Source organism: Stegodyphus dumicola, chromosome X2 (assembly GCF_044657685.1).
Source record: "Stegodyphus dumicola isolate Sdum_Otavi_A_Nest chromosome X2, ASM4465768v1".
NCBI lineage: Eukaryota > Metazoa > Arthropoda > Arachnida > Araneae > Eresidae > Stegodyphus > Stegodyphus dumicola.
In genome coordinates, this window is record NC_140781.1 from 6,573,059 (window position 1) to 6,591,421 (window position 18,363).

Consider the following 18,363-nt stretch of genomic DNA (forward strand, 5'->3'; position numbering starts at 1 on the left):
AAATGGGTAGAATTTATGCGCATACCCAGTAAAATAAGTTTATTGGTGAACTCATTCGTTTTTAAAGTGTAAGCTTATAACATTAATGTATAAAATTAATCAAAGTAAAATTTGCTGGTATGGCATATCTTTAATTTGTTACCTAGTGATTCTAGTTTTTCTATTAAAATTTATTTACAGAATATATTATTTGGTCAATGTACACCACATGTATCTTTCCTTGTGTTTTCAGGTTAACTGTGTTCTGAATGTACAGTTTTGGACCTTGTCATATCCTTGTCAACACTAAAACAAATATGTTCCTCTTAAACCTATCATTTATTATTTAATACATAATGTTCAGGATCTCATGTATTATTTAGTATTTTATATACCGTTAACTGTTAGTGCTTTTTTCCCCTCCCCCTTTTTTAACCAGAAAAATGTGCAAGACACAAGGCATGTTTAAAATAGCTGCATTTAATTTTCTGTTTCCCACCCTCAAATATTCTCTTTGACTCTTTCTTTACGTTTAATAATGTCACTCATAATGTTGCATATTTCTCGTCTTTAATAATGATAATCATAGATTTGCAGAATTGAAAATGTATCATTTATTTAAAGTTCTAAATAATCATTTTGTTGTTTGTCTTTAAATAATTTTAATAAATAATAATACACATTTATAATTATAAAAGTAAAAAGTAATGCATATTTTTTCATATGATGTGTGAAAATATAGCTATTGTACTTCTTTTTTTAAGATCTTTGTCTGATCGGTCCTCCCATGCAGCAGCATCTTGGGCCATTGCTGTTGCCACAGCTGCCATCAATCGCAAGGTTTCCACGTGCTTCCATTTCACACCATTCTCCTGCCAATCGCCCTCCTAAAACTAGAAAACAACGTTCAAAAGGAAGTAGTTCAAGTTCAACAACTCATGTATCTCAATCTGTCTTTGAAGTGGGAGGTTAGTCATGTTTGTATATTGTATATCTTGGTTTAAAAAAAAATGGCCTACATGCATTTTGCATATTTTAAAAAAAAAGCCATTTCAATTTTGCTTGTTAAGTTTTTAAATCATGTCTCTAGAATTCAAAGAAATGTTTTCCAAAGGTTAATTCATTTTTACTTTTGCATGAAAAGTCATGTAGTCATTTCCTATTTTAAAGCAACTACAGAACAATGTCTGACATCTGGATCATCAGCCAAAAAATAAGTAAATGAAGTTGTGAGAAAAATTCTCCCCCTACACATAAAATTTAGATATGGAGAAAATAATGCTCAAGAAAAAAGTCGCTTTGTTTATTGGTTAGTCCGAAAGCCAATAACAATGTTTTGTTCACCAGGATCACACTTTCCCCTTTGTAAGTGGTTGTTCAGGAGGGCAGTCCTTACAGGTCCTAAATTCTGCTACCCGATACCTCCCTAAACTCCTAAAAAATTATGTCGCCCCTAAATACTGTGGCCCAATGCGTCTGCTAAATTATAAAAATTTTGCAATCTCTTATTTTTTGTTGCTTAGTGCTTTAAATTTTAAAATTTTTGCCACTCCTAAATGCTGCTAAATTATAAAAAATTTTGCCAGCTCTGTTTTTTGTTGCTTAGTGCTTTAAATTTTAAAAATTTTGCCATTCCTAAATTCTGCCGCTTGGTACAACCATACCTGCCTCTCAGATGGTTATTCTTCTATCTGATGTAAAACAAAGCCCTAATATTTTCTTGCCTGCATGTCATCTTATTTTAACTGTTGATCTAAAATCTGGAGATTTTCAAAATTCAGAAATACAAAGTCTTGATGATTCTGGATCTCAGGTTTTGTACTGTATCACTAAAATTATTGTTTTTATTGTAGCTCATTTTCTTTCAATGCATATTGGTCTTTTCAAAATAGCTGTAATAGCTGAATAATATTTGGCCTTTGTTGTGAAATTATGACTTTGATGTGGTTTGTGCAAATATATCTATTTAACTGGGAAAACTGTGAGTGAAAGTTGTGTCTTTCTCCAGAATCCTCCAACTCTTATCCATAACACATTGAATCAAATAGTGTTTAAAATTTTTCTTAAGAGTCAGGTGTATAGACAATTTAGTCTTATGAAAATAAAGCGGTGTAATAATGTGTTGCATAATGACAAAGTTCCTTTTTTAGCCAATGTATCAGCTTTTTTATTTCCCATAATTCCACAATGGGCTGGATTCCATGGTAAAGAAATTCTGTGTGCAATTGCCTTAAGCAAAGGCCTAGTCTAAAATTCTTTGGAAAATATTTTGATTATTCAGACGTGCACTTTTTGAATCTGACAATATGACTGCCTTTAAAAAAAGAGTGGGTACGAATCGAGAGCTGTTGAATAGCCACAGCAATAGCTTCGATTTCCCCATCAAAAGCAGTAGTAATAGGGCCCATTGGTGGAGAAGCTTGTTATGGATACCTGTTCCGGCAACACAATTTCTCTCTAACATAGAGCCGTCAGTGTAGACATGCAACCACTCATTTTGAGAATACTGAACCCCAATAATTTCCACTGCAGCAGATCTTAATTGTGAATCGTTTATTTAATTTTTAACAACTCTTTGGATAAGATCAAGATTTATGCTCAAATTCAAAATGTCCAAGGAACAATGGGGAGGAGGTAAAATTAGATAATCATGGCTCAATTCCGAAGCATCAGATTCTCTGAGCAGCTGGATAAAGCCAGTTTGAGTTTTAAGATTTCTAGAAATTTCTTTATTATAGTTCCTCCAAAATAGGTTGCCGGGCAAACGCACCAGCTTCTTGTGCAATAGGATCACTTTTTTCTTACATGTTTCTAGTCATGAACAGCTTCCAAACCGGTTACAAGTTGCATTGCAAGAATAGGAGTAGATCTCACTACCCTAGTAATTATGCATAATGCTTGGTTCTAGAAGACTTCAAAGACCTGGACTACAATCTTTGGAGCTGTGATGAGGATATCACTATGATGACCAGTAATAGGTTGAATGTATAATTTGTAAGTAGCAGACCCACCTTAGCCAGCCAAATATGTATTTTAAGACATATAGCTTTTTTTTTTTTTTTTTTTTTTTTTCAAATATTCCACATGCTTCCTCCAATTTAAGCGTGGATCGAGGATGCAACCCAAATATTTTGTTGAGCATCTCAGAGTGAAGATGTGGCACATGCTGTTATCCTGATGTACTTTCATACCATTTTTTAGACACTAATATTTTCAGAGCACTAAGAGTAATATTTAAACCATCTTCGACAAAACACTAGTCAACGCAATAGGTCAATAGCTTTTAATATTATCTGCAGGTTTTTTTTTTTTTTTTTTTTTTTTTTCAAAATAGAGATATTAATGGCTTTTTCCACATAGTGGGTACATAAGAGTTCAAACTATGATTAAAAATAGACAAAAGAACTATTTGAGCATTGTATCCTAGATGTTTAATAAACTTAAAATATATATCATCTGGGCTTCGACTTTTTCCTATCTTTAGGAAATCAATAGCTTCTAGTTCTAAAATGTCGGTATTAAGATTTTTAAAGTCTCTATTAAAAATCTTTTGACCAAATCTCAAAGTCCTATGGGAGTTTTTGACCAGTTTCTTCATCAGATTTTGATCTCTCACAAGTTCACTACTCAAGCATTTATTAGAAGCGTAAAATGTCACAAAAGCATTAGAAATATCCTTGTCAAATTGTTAAAGCCTTCCCTTTAAAAATGATTGGTACCCTTGATGAAAGGGAGTCGTCATGTTTCAATTTATCTACAAATTTAAAAACCGTAGCTCCTTTACGGTAGTCAATATTATTTATAAAATTACTGAAACTCTTGTACTTTGCTAAATTGATTTCTTTATGAAGAACTGCAATACTCTTTCCCCAATTCCTGACATCTTCTGGGTTGTTAAAATTTTCAGCCTTAGTACAGGCCTGAACCAACTGTTCCCTTAACAGAGTAAGTTGATTCAATGCAAAAGGGTTTGTAGTTGTATTGCTTACCTCTAGGTATCCAACATTTAGCCACTGTTGAAATGGTCTTGCAAAATTATGACAAAAAGGAATCTACACTTTTTTTTCCTATAGTTTGTTGGTTTACTAAAAAGAACCTCCAATTCATCCCGTTAAGCCTTCCAAGTTGGCTTTCCTAAAATTCCACTTGTTCGTAAAATAATACTGTTGTTTAGAGGCTTTCCCCTTAACTGCCAGAGCCAGGATTGGGAACTATTTCTTTGTTTGCCTCATCTGCTCCTGTAAAACATCATAAAATTATGTGTGCTGTCATTGTCACTGTAACTGGCCATAGTTTTGCCAAGTTTTTTTTTTTCCAGTAACTGTCAAGAAAATTTCTATTGACAATTCAAGGAAAGACTACCGTGCACTCAGTGGCTTGTCATGGCTTTCATCAAAGGGGTCTAAGTAAAAGAAAGAGATGGTTTTCGAATATGTAAGGTAACAAGCATACTAATGCATGATAGGTTTTGCAGATGGTGTTCCATGCAACCTTGGAATTTTATGAAACAAAATTAAGGGTTTTCATAAAAAGTAAAAAGTTTAAGTTATAAATATTTATATTATCAAAATTATTATGTATATTTATATTGTATATAAATATTTATGTATATATTTTAATGCTAAAAATATCTGTGTTAGAGTCAGTACAGTTTAGCTTTGTTACTTGGGTTAACTTTCCTGCACAGCTTGTATACTTAACTGCAGCTGCTGTTACAATAGAGAACATTCACACTAGATTGCAACTGTATAACACAGTCCTGCCTACTATGGAGCTAGAAAAACTCCAGCTAAAATGCATAATTTTTCACTGGTTTTATCTAAGTGCAACGTGAAGATGAGACATCCTTTAGAATGTTCTATATGTAGATATAGTAAAAAATATATAGATATAAAGACATTTTGGTTATTTTTATAATAATGTAGTACAGTAATTCAAATAGAAGAAAATGTAAAAATATGTAATGCTGGGAATTATCAGAATGTAAAGAAATTATTATTCATCTATATTAAGGGATAATTTTAGCTAGCTGTGCTTGGGTTATGATGCAGTAACCCAAACTGAAGAGAAATAGATTTTACTTGAAGTGCTGTACAGTCAAAAGTCGTTAATTTGGACACCCATAATCTGGAATGATCTATAATCCGGACCTCAAAGCTAAAAACTTTCTGCGCATGCGCCGCGTTGACACATGCGCATAGGCGTTTACGCGTGCCCGCAAGCGCAGAATACGTTTTCGCGTGCGCGTTTAACGTATAACGGACGGTATAAACTAAAATTATACAATTATCTATTTCAGTTAATGTTGATGCTTGCGTTATTCCTTAATCTTCGAATTGGATGCAGCTTATTATTTTTTGCAGACTGTAAGAGCAATTTTATAAAAGTAAACTTGAACTTTCGATTATGTCAATTTCCGATTCTGGAGCTCCCAAAGGATCTACAAAACGAAAGTATGTCTCGATGTCCGTCAAACAAAAAGTGGAATTGCTGCAAAAAATGGATAAAAACATGAAGAAGGTGACAGAGAGGTTAGTGAAAACGAAGAAATTTCGATTGACAAGTTAGTCGGTATTCTCGGCACAGCAATTACGGGACTTGAACAGCGGAGCTTTTTAACTGAACAAGAAGTTATGTCTGTTTATAGAATTAAAGAGAAAGTATTATCACATAAAACGAAACAACTTACATTGAAAGAAATGTTTAATAAAGTAAACAAATAAATATTAAGCTTCTTTTTTTTGTAAATTTTGATACCCTTTAGATCATAATTGTTCTTTATTTCCTAAAATACGGTTTCATATTTTTAATTTTAGAATTTGTGCATGCCATCTTACGAGATTTAAACTGATGATCTATAATCTGGAAAAATCAATAATCCGGAATCGCCGAAGTCCCGACGAGTCCGGATTAACGACTTTTGACTGTATTAACCTAAATTTGATAATACAGAAACTTACCAAGTAGTAGTGCCAAAAACTTAATATCTCCACATGTAAAATTAACATTTATTCAGAAACATAATTTGCAGTTGGAACATAGCTACGTATTCAAACACCTAAAACCCAAAGCAAACACCAGTTTCATGATGGTTCTCATGAGTTCGTTGCTGAAGAACAGAACACAGAAACACATTAAATCATTGCAAAAGTCATTTATCATTTATTGACAAAATGTTCACAGAATTTTGTATGACTTGCTAGGAAGGAAAAATGTCCAGGTATTTTTTTAACTGAAATACACTGCTTGGTTGATCACATGTGAATCCACTGCCTCATGTCACAAAGTAAAAAATGGCATAAAGAACTTGCCTCTAGCATCCTCCTGAATAAATGGAAATTTTCTTCATCCTAGCAAGGTCTTCAATGAGGAACAACTGTAGTTTCAACATCTCAAAATAACATATAAATATAAATGGCATAAGATAATACTCATTAATTTCGCAAAATACATGTGAAATGAGGCCATATTTCTCCTTTTCTCATAAAAAAGAACATGCTGAAAAGGTAAACATAGAAACTTCCACTGATGCCATACATAATTTTCTAAATTACATGAAACAAAGGTAATATTAAATAGAGGTTCAACTTGACAGGTCTTCTGGAATTTACAGGGAGGCATACACACTTTGGTGCTTTATCACCAAATCGGATCACCAATCGGAGTGATAGGAACAAATTTTCTTTTGCTGACTGAACTGCATATGTTCGTATTCTCTATTATTATGGTTACAGGATGTACAGTTGGCGATAAGATCTGCTGTGAAGATGGTACTGAGATCATGTCTGTAAGGCTGTGACCTGCAATGGTAATTCATGGATTTGTCACTAGAATGATGAAATAACAACACTGGTGTGTTGAACTTAATTGATTGCTTGTAATTGGAGAACATCATGAATTTTGCCTGCCATTAGGGCTAGCTGGAGTAGTTTCTCATTACTAACAGTAAGAATGACCTGGATCAGGAAACAGTTGAGCCATAATGGTTTTAAAATATTCAGGGTTGCCACGCTACCTGGTAAACCGGAAAAGGTCGGAGAATTTCGAAAATTGACAAAAAAACTCGGGGGAAGTCAGAGAATTTAAATATTTGAGTCAAAATCTGGAAAAGTCGTGGAATTTCATACGGCTATTCCGCCCGAAAAAGCGAGTTTTGCACCGACGTTGGAAGCGATCACTTTTTTGGTGAATTATGTATCGTGTGAGCATCATTCGGCCTGCTGGCATACAGCCAATTTTCTCAGCTCCAATGAGATTGTCTTTTAGAAAGGCAAAGCAAGTTTCCAGCACTTTCGGTTTCCAGTAACCTCGAGTATCGAAAGACTCACATGCGCATGTGCAGTGCATGCTGATCTAAGGAAAATATGTATTCTTGTATAAAATAAAATTGGTTTAATCATAGTGTAGAGGGTATCATGGAGATTAGAATAGCCTCCGTGTATTGTATACATGGGATTTGGGGATACTATGATGAGCAGTAAACGGGTCATTTTGGTGTTGGCAACAACTTTCAAAATCGTGCCAAGGCCGTAGTGTATACTAAGATTTTACCACAAAATCTTTTTAATAAATGCCTTATTTGTCATTTTGCAGTAAAATAAAAAAAATAGTAATCAGTCACCTAGGCTAATCATTTAATATAACTGGTACAACTCTGATAAACGCCCTAATTTCACTAAATGTGGCGATATGTGTTTTGCACTGGTTTTTGGCGCAATTGCTTGTTGTATGGCAACCATGTTGACGTTGAAAAATCTTTTGGTGGAGTAACTTAATTGCTAGTTGGTTCGTGTCGCGTATGTTTTTGAAATGGCCTATGTTGCGATGAAAGGCGTGGTGGGAAGGTTTCAGCCGCGTATTTTAGATTGTGTGCAGAGTAAATTTAGTATGAAAAGGTGCGATGTTGGAGTTGTTAACGAGTCTTTTGTTCACGGATGTATTTATGGGGATCGTAGTGTATTTTTGGAATTTCTGTGGGAGTTTGGACTTTTAAAACTGAGTTTGATGTGTCCAAAATGCAGAGCTGATATGAGAACTCGGATGAAAAATGGTGTTTCTGATAAACTTGTGTGGGTTTGCAGTAAAATTGTTGCTAATAAAGTATTTGTCAAGTCAAGTGTCAGCGGAGTTTAAGGTTTGGATCTTAGTTTTCGTGTAGCAAGTTAACGTTGGAGGAAGTTTTCATTGTTACTTTCGAAATTTTGAATCGTAGAAAGGCATGTGATATAGCAAAATCGTGGAAGTTTTCTTCATAGATGTTGTGTGACTGGCAAAATTTTATTAACGAATGTATTTTGGACTTTGTATGCTGAGAAGTATCTGAGAAGATAGGGGGAAAGATAAAGTGGTGGAAGTGGATGAATCGAAATTCGGAAAAAGGAAATATCATCGTGGCCATCCTGTTGAGGGGCAGTGGGTATTTGGAGGTGTGGAAAGAGGGTCTGGGAGATTATTTTTAGTAGCTGTGCATGATAGATGTAAGGAAACGCTGATGCAGTGTATTAAAGAGTGGATTGAGCCTGGTACAACTATTTTTTCCAATGCCTGGAAATCCTACAAGGATTTGAGAAAAGAAGGTTTTGAACATTTATTTGTGAACCATAATTTAAATTTTGTGGATAGCGAGTCTGGCTGTCATGTAAATAGTATTGAGAGTACAAGGTGGCATGTGAAAGCTTCGTTACCTGCTTATAATAGGAAATGTGATTTTGAATTTTATTTGGCTGTGTATATGTTTTTCCGTTACTGTCATGAAATTAAAGAAGGTGCTTTTAATAAATTTCTAGAAATTGTAAGATGTATTGAATGGGAAAAATTAAAAATTTCATTGTAGTTTATTTGCAAAAAGTGTTTGTGTTTTTTGCTTTTGTGAAGTTTGAAATTGATATTTCTGCTTTTAAAAGAAGCTTTCATTATGGTAAGTGCATTTTATTTTATTGTTTTTGTTTTGTAGAATGTTATTCATTGTTTTTTGTATGAATTTCCGTTTCTGTTGTTGTTTTTTTGAATTATCTGAAATTTATTTTAGTTTTTTTTTCCTAGATTTGTTTTTAGTGTAGATTGTGCAATTCGTAGATGTTTTTTAAAGTTGAAACAGAATGCTGTGTACATGGTATTCTTTGAAATTTATTGTTGTTATGTTAATTTATTAAAGCGAGGTGTGCGTAGTTCGTAAATTCGTTTATTGCCTACAGTGTGCAATTCGTAGATTTTTTTTTTAAGTTTAAACAGGATACTGTGTACATGGTATTCTTTGAAATTTATTGTTGTTATGTTAATTTATTAAAGGGAGGTGAGCGTAGTTCGTAGATTCGTTCGTTTCCTACGTTGTGCCATTCGTAGATGTTTTTTTAAGTTAAAACATGTCGCTGTGTACATGGATTCTCATCAAATATTTTTGGTTAGAAATTTTATGTTTTTGCTATCTAAATTTTTTGTTTTTGTTTCGGATTTTTAGCTTAAATCGTGTGTTCAAAACGTAGATTTTGCATGTGCGAAAACTGCGTTTTTGGAGACATTTTAGGCTTAAAGTTCGAAATGTAGACAAAAAATTTAGATAGTAATATGGCCTCATGAAGTTTCTCGCCAAATATTTTTGGCGATTTGAGGGCACATATCAGAGTAGTTCCATATAACTATATTCGCCAAAATATTGTTGATTCAATTTTTAAATAATTATCTTTATGTTGATGTTATTTGTGTCATTTAATGTTTGTTTCTTCTTCTCTCTAAATGTATTTATTATTTATTAGTAAATAATACTTTCAAGTTTCAGGAACTTTTCTCTGGCATGATCCTGAAATTAATTTCTAGCAGTATGGTGACATACCATCACGAATTTAATGCACATATTTTTTGCTTATGTATGCTACTAAATAAATATAAAATACCTGAATTTATTTAAAAATATCATTAACCCTTTGACAGTTTCATTTTTTTTTTTTCAGAATTCGGTCAAAAAAAATGTCACAATTTTTTATTGCATTTTTTTGTTCATTTTACATTAAGTAAAGATATGTTATTAAAATTAACATTTCTAATATTTTTAAGCATTTTTAAGCAAATCAAAAGGATAACAATGATCTTGTAATTGGAAATCAAACCAGGGAACTTGTAAATTCTTTGAAAGATCATGAGAAAAAAGAATTTTTTCAATGTGTTAGAAAGTACTTTTCCTCAGCCTGTAATCACAGTAAGGAAGTTTCCTTTGCAAAATAAAGTTCTTTTAAATGCTGAAGTGGCAAATTTGAAACAAATTGAAAATTCATCTTTTGAAAAGATTCGTTTTTTTTATTGATAAATTTCCATTTTTGCTAACAATTAAAGAAAATGAATGCCATAATGATGCTTTAGATGAACTACAGAACCAATTTTCTGCTGCACAGTTTGAAGACTATGCCAGTTCTGGAGAAGATAGACTTGATGTCCTTGTTGGTACCCTAAAAAGAATAAAAAGAGCTTATGGAACACCAAAATATGATAGACTAGCAAGAGTTTTATGTGCTATTCTCGTAATTCCACCCAGTAATGCTGAGTGCGAGAGAGTCTTCAGTGTTGTGAAGAAAAACAAAACTGTGTTTCGTTCTTCAATTTCACCAAAAACTCTAGAAAACATTTTAATTGCTAAATGTTATGAGGAAACTAATTGTTATAACAGGAAATTTTCCAAGGAATTTTTGGCTAAAGCCAAAAAATGCTCTCTAAATTCATTGCAATAATTTTTTTGTGTAACATTAAGTTCTTGTTTTATGTTTCCTAATAAATTTTTTAGTTACTACTTAATTAAGATTTACTAATATAAGTACAATTTTCTTTTTTCTATTTGTATAAATTGTTATTTTTTTAATATCAAAGCATGATATTAATTCTTCGTGTTGTTCTGAATTTTGGAGAAATCTTCTGAATTTTTATCTTTAGAGGTTGGCAGGTATGCATATTAAATTAACATAGATAATAATTACATCAGAAGAAAAAGTGTGTGTATGTGTGATAATGGCAAAGCCTCGAGGGCTATCTGCCTAAGGGGAGGGGTGCCTTCATGGAGGACTTTCTAAGGCAAACTGGCTCATATACACATTACACATCGGGAAAACCGCGAAAATAGCCATGCAGCCAGCCCGTTCGCAGGATTCGAACTTCGGGCCAAACTACCAGTGTTCAGCGCCACTCGGCCGCTGGTGGGCTTCAAGAAGAAAAAGACCAGGCAAGCATGGCAACAATGAAATATCCCACCCCAATGAAATCTATGTTGCAGTTAGAGATATGGGTGTGCAATTGCTGACTAAGATATGGGCATTCAGTTGGCAACTGCACCTAGAGTCTTCTTAGCAGCAATTCATGCATAGTGCCATCTTTTTTCCCTTGCTTCCAGACACCTACATCACTGCATATTTCCTTCTTAGATCCATTTTTGCCAAATCAAACCAACAGTTGTGTCATCAACCAATGTGCCCTCTTCGATAGGCTGCAGGATACTAACCAGCTTTGTAAAAGCCTAACATGAAACCTCTTGTGAGCATATCTCTTTACTGATATTGAGTATAAAAGGTCATGCCATCCTCTTTGTTTAGCAGATTTAGAAACAGCTGAAAAACTTTCATGTTACAGCAATGAAGGCTTCTGGAAACTGATGTGTTTTTGTTGTTTAGAATGCTTATAGCCCATGTGCTAATAATTTGATTGGTTTTGCAAATGTAATAATTTGCATAATTTTTATATGTGCACTCGTACTAAAATTTGTGATTCAGTGCACATCCATCCTATAATGCAGTGTATATAATTCTGATATTAATAAAATTTAAATTTTTTGTATGCGTGTATAGATATTTAGATTTACCAACTGTCTCAAAACATCATTTACAAAGTTTACTGCCTGGTCTGTCAGTCCGAGAAGAACTAGTTTTACATAGGAAATTATGTCTAAAAATCAAATTAGTAGTGCTACAATATGATTGACACACAAAGGAATTTGATAATGTGATTAACATAGCCTTAAACTTAATTAGAGATCGAGGAAATAATCATGATTACATAAAGTGTTCAAAATTTCTTCCATCCGCCAAAGTAACAACGACACATGGATTCATCAACTTGGTTCAAACTGGCCAGGTATGTCACAGACATGTGTCACCACTTCCATGATCCTGGTGACAAGGTCAGTGTCAGATGTTATGAATGTCTCATATTCGAGATACTTTATTTATCCCTGCAATTGAAGGAACGAGGATGAAGTCTGAGGATTATGGTGGCCATGTGATTGGTTTGCCTTTGCCAGTGGTAAGGATGTGGGTAAGTCCTAATGAGGTAGTTTTGCAAATTGATGCTTAAATGCCTTATGCTGAAACCAGATATGGTGTGAAATTTGATAGCACTTCTAAAAAGTGTGATAAGTATGCCTGTTGAGGCAGTATGTAAGGACCAATTAAAAAGTCACCAGAAATAGCTATCTATATATTTATGATGTGCTGTGGGTGTGCAAGAGCATATATACTTCTGGGATTGTCATGTGCCCACACGTGCAAGTTCAGGGCACCATCGCGTGAAAAGTTGCTTCATCTGTAAGCAGAATCCTTGATGGAAAATCTGGTTGTTAATTATGTTCATCAATTACCAACACGAGAATGCAACACATTGGGATATAGGCTTTGCTCAGTGCCTGTAATTTTTGAATGTTGTAGGAGTGTAGTATGTCCTCGTGCAATATACACAATGCTGGAGTGAGGTATATCCAATTTGTGTTTGATTACTGTGGTACTTATTCTTGGATTTCTGTAAATTTCCAGTAGCACTTTTCCCTTTACTGGTGTGCGTGTAGTGGATTAACTGATATGGTTGCTTATGCGGAAAGCTCCAACCTCATTTAATCTTTGGTGCAATAGTGCAATCAATGGTTGACTTGGCAGACATCTGCTTGGGAATCATTCTCAGCAGGTGCATCTTGTCTATTTCTATCCACTGCCCTGTAAACATAATGCATATCGTGCAGTTCCTTATTGCTGAATCATTGCATCCTTCTCATTTAATGTTCTCTCCTTCCTCTAATACATATGTGAGCATGACCCTCAAGGGTGGCTGGTCATAGTTTTGGACACACCTTTATATTTAAAACCTGTTTCATTTGGTCTGGCAGACAAGCACGCAAATTTTGTAAATGACATTCTGGGGCATATGCATACATATATTTACATGTATGTCATTTTTTTAAAACAGGAAACCGTGTTTTAGAAGTGGAAGGTTTGCCTGGGGACATGAGGAAGTATGATGTTGAAAGGTATTTAGAAGAAGTGGCAGAAAATGGTGCAAAAATATATTTCGTGAATTCTGAAAGTTTGGAGATCTTGGAGGAAGGAAGTGATTTACTTGCTAGTAGTAAATATATAGTACTTGCTGTATTTGATAGTGATACAGCAGCACAAAATGCTCTCCTGAGCATAAAAACATCTAAGTTTCAACTTCGCCGCTGGCATAGATCACAAGACTGTGGGAAGATGAAAAAAAGTTAGTTATGTAACTTCTGTGTAAAGCAGTTGAGGAGACTATTTTTTTATAAAAACATAATAAAACAATAGATATTTATTGTTCTATGGAAGAGTATATAATTTATAAGTTTTTGAAAAGATTTTAAAATATGGAAGTTTTAACTGTCACAAAGTCTGTTTTAAAAGAGTTGAAAGAAACTTATCATATTCATAAAGTCCTAAGCAACAAACACTTTATCTTTAAAGGTGCATTTAAAATTTCAATGAGTTATAGTATTTAAATCTGCAGATGTAAATCTTTTAAGTAGGCTTGAGGACAGTCTTATCAAAAAGTACTGACTTAATGTCTCATGCTAAAAAATTCCTATTCATGCAAAAGTATTGCTAATTGTTTGAAACTTCTATTATTATGCATTTTACGTTAATGTTGTACATGTTAAAATGTAAACCATTATCGGAATTATAAAAGCATTCAAAGTCAGTTGTTTTTAGTTTCAAATGTTTACATGAATTACTCTGTTACATGCTTTATATTTGTTGGAAAAATTTAAAACATATAACTTTATTTAAAATGATATATTTATATATATGTAATGTATGTATATGTATAGAGAGATATTTATTATTTATTTAATCATGAAATAGTATTTTGTATTAAAAAATGAACTGGATGTGATAATTCACTTGAGAATTTAGAAATTTTAAGTGTGTTATGTACATTTATTTATCAGTTAACTATGTTTATCATAGATATGTGTTATATGGCCAAAGTTAAGTAATGGAAATAACACAACTGTTTTTATTAAAATGTTAACTAAATGAGTTTCCATCTAGTTCACAAATAGCTTTCTGTGATTTGTTTTCTTGTCATTATACACATTTTTGTGAAAATAAAAATTATATGTTACTTTTTTCTATTTGTAAACTTTTTGTGTGGCAACATTTTGGTAATAATTTTTATTCATTGTAGTTATTGTAACAACTTTTTATCCATTCTTCCCACTTTGTTTTTATATTTATTCTCAACTTCTTTGAAATAATGTTTTAAGTGATAAATAATTTATGTACTGTAAAACATCTGGCTTGGTATTAATTTATAAATTATCTATCGTTAAGAAAGTTTCCCTTTATTACCTTTGTTTCATTCTTTCCCTCCCTTGTTTCTCAATTTCTAAAATCAGAAAGTTGTTTTTCTTTTATGAGAAAACTACTTGAACTCTGCTATCAAACAGCAGTCATATATGAATTTTAAATAACTCTTTATTATTTTCCATTCCCTTGTTTAATGAATTACAGTTTTTCATTTAAATTTAGGCATGAAAATACACTTTTTAATTAGCAACTATATGTTGCTGCATAATATAAATAACTGTCTAGGTAAAAAATTCAATATTTTAAGTATAGAAAGTTTTGCTGTACAAATTCTAAAGCATAGCAAATATTAAGTTTTATACTCACTACTTCCATTAAGTTTTTTTTTGTTGTTGTTGTTGTTTTGTTTTGTTTTTTAAATCCAAATACTTCTACTGTGAGTGGTATACATAAATATTCTCTAAATTTCAGGAATAAAATTGTGTGTTTAATATTTTTCAGGGGCTTATGGGAGAGTTTTTTTTTTATTAATTAAGCCACTGTCATTGAAAGACAATGAAAAAGGTGTTGCACTGTGTTTTTCTTAAATATATTATAGTGAAATATTATAAAAGTTTATATTTATCTATAAGAAATTTTAGACCCTGTTCTAGTGTGAGTATTATAAAATATTTTTATGCAAAATTTTTATTTTCGTTTCATATATATCATACTGTTGAACTGTACATGATAAAATGATAAAGCAAGTATTTTCTAATACACAGGTTGGAAAAGCAGATGATACATGTGTGCATACAGTAACTGTACTTCAACTCAATGCACTAATGATGTCTTAATACTGAAAAATTATTCTCTTCAAAACTAAATCCATTATCCAGTTTAAAATTTTGATGCACTGATGCCCAATTTTAGTTAACGTCAAATCATCGTAGGAATTTCAAATATTCATTTTTTAGGAAAGTGTTTACAAAATTTTTACTGTTTTTTTCTTCAGTATTTAGTGTAAACGATTGTAACTAAAAGTCTTAATTTGCTTTCCATATTTTCTTAAAATTTTATGTCTAAGAAACAGGTTTTATTGAATATTTTGGTGTGTTTGAATTATTATATCTTGAATATGAATATCTATAACATGGATTTCAGTAATAATAATAATAATTGGGCATATTTATTTTATATATATTTAATGTGCAGTACAGTTGACCCTTGAACTACATGAGTTTGAACTGCACAGTTTTCCTTATATCCATATATATATATATTTCTTAGGTAAATATATATGAAAATGGTTTTAGATTTTAAGTAGTTTGAAAAAAAGTTAGCAGATAAAGTACTTAATCTGCCAATATTTATGAGATGTTTATAGATTCGGTAGAAACGTTTAATGTATTCATCACGTATCCCCATAAAATAAGTATTATCTGTTACAAAAGTGCAAAATTTACAAGTATGCCAGTGCTTGTATACTTCATGTGCAGCATTGGCAGTGAGTGAAGTATGAAGAAATGATGATAAATCAAAACATTAACTGTATTATAGAGTGTCCTAAATTGAAGCAATCCTGCAACCATCTTCTGTTTACTGGAGGGAACTCGGGTGCTATGAGCATCTGCTTAAAAAGTGCCATCTAACACTGGTCATCTCTGCCTGAATAGTCAACTTCGTAAATTGTGTGATTTTTCATACTTCATCATTTTTCATCGTGCTTAGTTTTTTTCCCCCTTCCAGTTTTTGATTAGTTTTAAAACAGGCTATTTGTTTAATCATTAAAGGGCAAAAATTTATACTTGGTTTTGAATTGTGCCATATGATGGAATGCCTCTGTATATCAAAGGTTTACTGTACTCACTTTATGAGCTTTGGGTGTTCTTTATGAAAATCAGGGATATGAATATGCACACAATATAAAATTGCATTTAGATAGAAGAGGATCATTTCTGTGAAATATTGGTATATGTGATTCATTCACAAATATCTGCAGACTTTGTGCAGTTGAATAATTAGCCAGGTATTGAGTATTCTCTCACTTCCAATTGTTACCCATTGCACTTGTTTTACTGATTGAGTACTAATAACTGTGAATGAATGTTTTCAGTATGGTCAGTACTTCTTCATTTAATAGATGTTGAAGTTGACACTGTTAAAGTTAAATAAATGTGTGAAGGAAAATTTCATACTCTGTTGCTTGATGTTTATTTTCATGCACCCTGTAGCTGAATGTACAAAGGTTACTATTATTCAAAATTTAGAGTTTTGTTATGAATTTTGCTGAACAGATTTATATTTCTATGGCTGAAAGTTGTGAATCAAATTATTATCTCTAACCTGTTCATTTTGTAAGTTAACATCTATAAATCATGAATTTTCAAAAAGTTACATTATTTACATTTTTAGTAGACATTTAATTGTTATTATTAAATATGTGGTTCCCATTATTATTATTACTACATTTTTGAGTAGGTGGTGAAAAATTGCTGTATGATATTTAGCTTTTGACTGTGATATTTTAGACCAGTAACATACTGAATAGAAATATTTTCTGCACAAGACAGCCATTATTAAAAGCCCGTACTGCGCTTCTAATTTTATTCTTGTGAACAATTTATCTCAAAATTTTCAGTATTTCAATTTTGATTTTATCGGATAAGAATTTATGCGAGTGAACACAGAAAAGTATCTTTTGGCACCATAACATATTGTGTGATACATGCATGAAAAATATTTTTAGCACCACCTGTATTTCCTGGCATAAAGAAAGTTGCCCTTGTGCTTTTTGATTCTCTTTCAATTATATGTTACAGTATGCACTTTTTAAACTCTCAGAATGTTAATATTAAATATTTAATGATAAAATGTGAATAAGAATTTTTCATTATAATTTTGTATTATGCAAATATTTTTTTTTAATACAACTCTTTGAAAATATTGAGCCAATGAACGTTTTGAAATTTTGTGATAACAAAGAAAGAATGTTTAGTAAAATTTAAATACTGTCATGTATAGTATTTGATGCAAATATCAAAAATCATCAGTGCTAATGGACATATGACACTGTTAAGTTGTCATGTAACCTGGAAGTAAAAGAAAGACTGTAGAAAAATATTGTTATACAAAACAAAAATAAAGATTTTTATTGTGTAATGTTTGTAGATTTCTTGCCTTTTTCATTACAGCAAAAATCTTGACACTCTATTTAATTTCTATAATAATGTAAAGTTTATTAATTACACTCTGTCACAAAAAATACATGCACCTAAAAGGAAACGAACTACTTACTCAAAACTTAACATATATGTAGTGTATGAGGAGATAAATTATTACAAATTCAGAAAAAAAAGATATTTTTACTAAAAAGTTATGGCATGAAAAAGTTATATATCAGAAAGTAGTATAGCCACCTCTGGCAGCTCTACAGTCTGAAACATAGCATGGCATTGAATCAATTAGGTCAGCTGTGACCCCTGCATAAAATTATGCCATAATTTTTGCAACTTGGCACCAATATTCTGTGACGGCTGCAGTTGCCTTCCAAGCATGTCTAAAACGTGATCTATTGGCGAGAGGTCTGGTGACCTGGCAGGCCACAGAAGTACATCATATTCTTGCAGACATTTTTGGAGCATTGCACAGTATGTAGATGAGTGTTGTCTTGCTGATAAATGGCACCTAGTCGATTTCATAGCATATGCAGTACAACCGGTGTTAAAATGGACAACTAGACATAATCATATGCCCCAACAAAGTGCTTCCGAGACTATCAATCTCTGTGTAGTCATAGTATGCCACTTGACAACAAATGCCAGATCCTACCACT

The 18,363-nt window shown here is 32.3% G+C and overlaps 1 protein-coding gene across 5 annotated transcripts in view; it reads left to right on the top strand.

The window, feature by feature from the left end:
* Positions 1–17,690, top strand: part of enc (R3H domain containing protein encore) — a 208,844-nt gene extending 191,154 nt beyond the window's left edge. For 3 of the 5 annotated variants that reach the window (XM_085809123.1, XM_085809121.1, XM_085809122.1), the window contains 2 exons: positions 744–947; positions 13,189–17,690. In XM_085809123.1, the coding sequence (XP_085665249.1) occupies positions 744–947; positions 13,189–13,481 (497 nt within the window). In that variant the 3' untranslated portion in view covers positions 13,482–17,690. Of the gene's footprint in view, positions 1–743; positions 948–4,297; positions 4,512–13,188 lie in introns of all 5 variants that reach the window. The other 2 variants (XR_015038915.1, XM_085809124.1) reach the window with 2 other exon arrangements.
* Positions 17,691–18,363: the final 673 nt, after the last annotated feature.